At 53.6% G+C, this 4,210-nt stretch overlaps 1 protein-coding gene across 1 annotated transcript in view; it reads right to left on the bottom strand.

Annotated features, from left to right (window-relative positions):
• Nucleotides 1-12: 12 nt before the first annotated feature.
• The window catches only part of LOC113201734 (uncharacterized protein ZK1073.1), a gene marked incomplete in the record, with an annotated part of 10,804 nt that continues 6,606 nt past the window's right edge, over nt 13-4,210 (bottom strand). The window contains 5 exon segments of the mRNA XM_052275940.1: nt 13-1,582; nt 1,686-1,848; nt 1,942-2,060; nt 2,199-2,213; nt 3,225-3,510. Of these exon segments, the coding sequence (XP_052131900.1) occupies nt 1,334-1,582; nt 1,686-1,848; nt 1,942-2,060; nt 2,199-2,213; nt 3,225-3,510 (832 nt within the window).

The raw sequence follows: 4,210 nt of genomic DNA, 5'->3' as shown, positions 1-4,210 counted from the left end.
TAAGGAAACAGGTTTGGCACGAGAAAAGAAAGTTTGCTTTATTTAATATGTTTTTCTTCTGAAACAAATGCAACTGGTCCTCGAGTATCCAAATCTCACTATAAAAGATAGCCTAGGAATGATGGTCAACGCGGTTGGTTATTGTGACTCCGTGCTGCACCCGATGACCCACACGTCAGTAAATTGCACGACTAAAAAGCGACGCTACACACTATAACTCAAAATATAGCACTTTTTACTAGATCTCGTCATCAGTGGCCGCCGACACAGTTTTAGCAAACGCCCCGTTCAGCCCAACCAATATCAGTACGAGGTAGAGGTATTCTGAGCGAGAAGCAAATGGAATGATGACACCGGCAGGCACATCGCTTAAACTAGTGACTTGCAGCACGCGGACAGCAGGCTAGGTTGCCGGGGCTTTCCCCTCAAGGTGCCCCCCACGAGGAGCGGAGACCCGGCGACCGAGGAGACGAGACAGCGCGACCCGAGTCAATCTAACGATTCTAGGTCCTAGTTCTAGGCGGCTTGTGACGGGCTCTCAGCCGCAGATCGCCTCCCCTCGAGTCGTTTGCCTCTATTCGATCATTGAGTTGAGGGGGCACCCTTAGAGGCGTCCAGGAGTCCTGTAGTCTGCAGTCCGCACCGCTTCGCCGAATCAAACAAGAATCAAAATAAATACACTCTCGTGGTACATTTCTTTTTGTGATATCCTGGCGTGCCAGAGCTACATTTTTTCATATTTTATACAAAAAGCTTTGCATTCCGAGTCAATAATGCCAGCAGTCCTTCGCCTATCTTACAATAAATAACAAAATAACTCGGCTCTGGGCTTTAAAATGCTTTCCTACGATAATACTGCTCGCCAGCAGCGCTACCGGCCACTCCGGCAAACGCCTGGCGCTAGTGCAAGCGTTACACTAAAGTGGCTACATAACTGGTGCTACTCAGTTCATTCGCACACACACACACAAACACATACATACTCACACGCATTCGTACACATACACACACACGAACGCACGCACACGCTCTCTCACACACACGCACACACAGACCCGCATCGCGTTCCGCGCACCCCGTCTTCAACCAAATAATATGTAGAGTTCTCGCCGTCCCGCCGCCCGGGGGCGCCCCTGGAAGTGCCATGGGATGGGAGGCTCCCGCCACGATGTCCCCGATCCTGGAGCCTCCGCCGCCGCCCCGGTGTTGCTCTCGGCACGCCGTACGCCGCCACTCTCTGTTGGCGGCCTGCCCTGCCCCGGGGGCGGCGGGTTCGCGGCCGTGGCGAGGGCCCGGGGCTGCCGCCGGGGGCTGCCGGGCCGGCTCCGCGACCTCACTTGGCGCGGTTGGCGGCCGGCACGGGCGGCGGGGGGTCCGCGGCCGTCAGGGACAGGCGGCGGATGTTGGGCTTGTCGTACTCCTCCATGGACATGCCCCGCGACAGCCGGCGCTTGGTCAGCGACTCGCCCTCGCCCGAGGAGCTCGAGAAGGTGCGCTGCCGGTCCACGCCCGGCATGGCGACGGACGTGAGCAGCCCCAGGCCCTTGCAGAAGAGCAGGATGCTGTGCGCCACCTTGGCGGGCTGCGCAGGACACAGAAAGAAGAGTGGTGCTTACTGCCATCGCGCTAGCCCGGGCTGTAGCCCCACCACCATGTCGTGGTGAACGGGGTGCACAGCTACTCACTGCATCGGTCATGACGTCCCCTGCGCGCTCGACCTTGAGCAGGGTGGCCTTGTCCTTGTCCAGGTCCTTGTGCAGCTTCTCCACGACGTTGGCGTACGCCCCCAGCACGCCCGTCATGAGCAGAATGTCCGTCTTGGCCTCGCTCAGCGGCAGGTCCATCCGCCTGCGAGCCAGACAGGGCCGTTGGGTGAGAAGCTGCAAGCGAGCGGGCTGCGGCTGCAGGAAGGAGGAGGGAGGGGAGTGGAGGGGAACTTACTTCATGAAGGCCTGGACGTACTGCTTGATGTTCTTGGTGTTAAGCGTGGTGCTGTGCAGACGCTGGATGTATTCCTCCACCACCCTCTCCTTGTCGGGCGACGTGTCGTTGCTGACTTGCTGCAAAGTCGTCAAAAGATGTTGTTAGCTGCTGTTATCACCCACTTTATAGCAACTACGATCGTAATGTTCATTTTTATCGCATTTGCCTTAAGAAAGCAAGAAAAGCAGAGCAGGCTGCGCTGGCGTATTTCTCACCTCATTGTAGATCAGCTGCGTGGCCGAAGAACGTTGTGGGGCCGGGAGACATGCGGGAACCACAAAGATTAGCCAAGGGAATACGGCAGGGAAACTATGACTGTGCGAGCGGCGAGTTTGGTCGTGGCGGTGGTAGTGGTCTGGTTGTTGGTAGTTGTGGCAGGGAGAAATCAATAGCGCCCGAGATTATTGTTTCGTAACGTGTAAGGAAGTGGTGAAGGGAACAATTTATCTCCCATCTTTTATCATTTCGCCTTGCTGAAGTAGGTCGGCTTTGTGAATCGGTTTTAATTATAAAAGACAAGAGGGCCGCCTCTTTGTCCCTCGGGTGGCGGGATGTTATGAGCAGGACGGGGCGCATTCGCATGATGTGGTCCGGGGGATAGCCACGCGGTATTTACAGTTTTCAATGCAGGGTTCTTTTTTTTTACAGCAAAATCATATCACTGTTCATGCAAAAACGCTGATTCCACATGCGGCAAACATGACGACTACGATGCCTACCCACCCTCCGTTTCCGCCCAGTCCGGTCAGTCCGATTGACGTTTCCGGTTTATGTTTTGGTGACACGGGGTGTGCTCAAATGCACTACCACGCATTTCAAATACGGGGCAAGCGGCCAGCACCATCTTTGTATTTTGGGTTCACTGTGCCGCATGCAGACGCACGGGGAGGGTTGCCTATTCGCTGGGGCCGTAAAGGCGCCATGCCATGGTTAGAGACGATATAGACAAACCCGCCCGCCCGCCTGCCTGCATGAGGTGCAACTCCCTGCCAACTCACCCTTTATATACTCAATGACAAAATGGCAAAGGCGAACGAACGGCCCGGTTACTACGCTAAGTGTAAAGCCCATCCTTAGTAAAGCAAATTCCACAGCAAATAGTTTAGATTCCACCCAAAACTTAACACATTTTCCCTTGCGGTTTAGCCGTTTAGGGGATGTGGGGTGGTCAGAGGCAAACACATCACCAATAAATATAGTACACGCCACAATAAATGTCAAGATCGCACGCGACAGCTCACCTGGCCAAACTTGTGGAATACCAAGTAGTGCTCCGCGGAGGATGAGACCGTGTCGTTGCTCCTCCAGTTGACGGTCTTGTTCTTAAAGTTCTCCATGACGGAAGCCGCGCTCCCCGTGCAGTTGATCAGGATCATGCCGAGGACGCGGCTGGGGTGCTTGAGGCCGAACCTGGCCAGGACGTTGGCACCGGCCCCCTCGCCGAGCACCACCACGTATTTGAGGTGCAGGAAGTCCAGGACCGTCACCAGATCCTCGCCGATCACGTCGAGGGATGGATACTCGAACCTGCAATGCCAATTTTCCAGATTACCTCACCTCGCACAGGCGTCAACATTTGACAACAAGGTCCTGTTAGAAATTTTACACTCGAAAAACAAATGTAGGACTGAATGCCTTTCTAGGAGTGTGAAATTTTAATACCGTATCAAAGGCACAAAAGTGTCCAAAAGCATTAAGTTTTAACACCTTTGTAAAGGAATGAAAATCATTCGAGTCCTACCTTTGTTTTTCCGGTGTATACTCGGCGTCTCACCGGCAATAGCACCGATCTTTATTATTGAGTTGCACTGTACGTACCACATGCAACCGCATGGGCGGGTTGCCTACTCGCATGGAGCCGTAAGGCGCCAAGGTAATGGTACTGACGGAAGGCTCCCCGCACGCCTGCATGCGGCACAGTGCAGCACTGACGACGATTTGCGCGACAGGATACATTTCGATATTCGATATCGGTGGAAGCAATCGATCACACGGAAAAAAATGATTCGCTGAGACAACAAATTGTTAGTTGGGACAACCAACAGTTTAGTTGATTTTCGGATAACTAAAAGTGTTCGTTGAGGATACAAACTTTCTGTTATCGTAGTGGGCACGTTTGCTGTATCTGCATATAAGTTTCGCTTGTCGGGCGAATTAGGTTCAGTGGCACCAGCGAAATGATTTTTGTCTAGTGAGCATAATATTTGGTTGCATAGGCAATGTCACC

This window comes from Frankliniella occidentalis, unplaced genomic scaffold (assembly GCF_000697945.3).
Source record: "Frankliniella occidentalis isolate FOCC.00 unplaced genomic scaffold, Focc_3.1 Scaffold1222, whole genome shotgun sequence".
NCBI lineage: Eukaryota > Metazoa > Arthropoda > Insecta > Thysanoptera > Thripidae > Frankliniella > Frankliniella occidentalis.
This window is presented reverse-complemented; position numbering and strand designations above follow the sequence as displayed.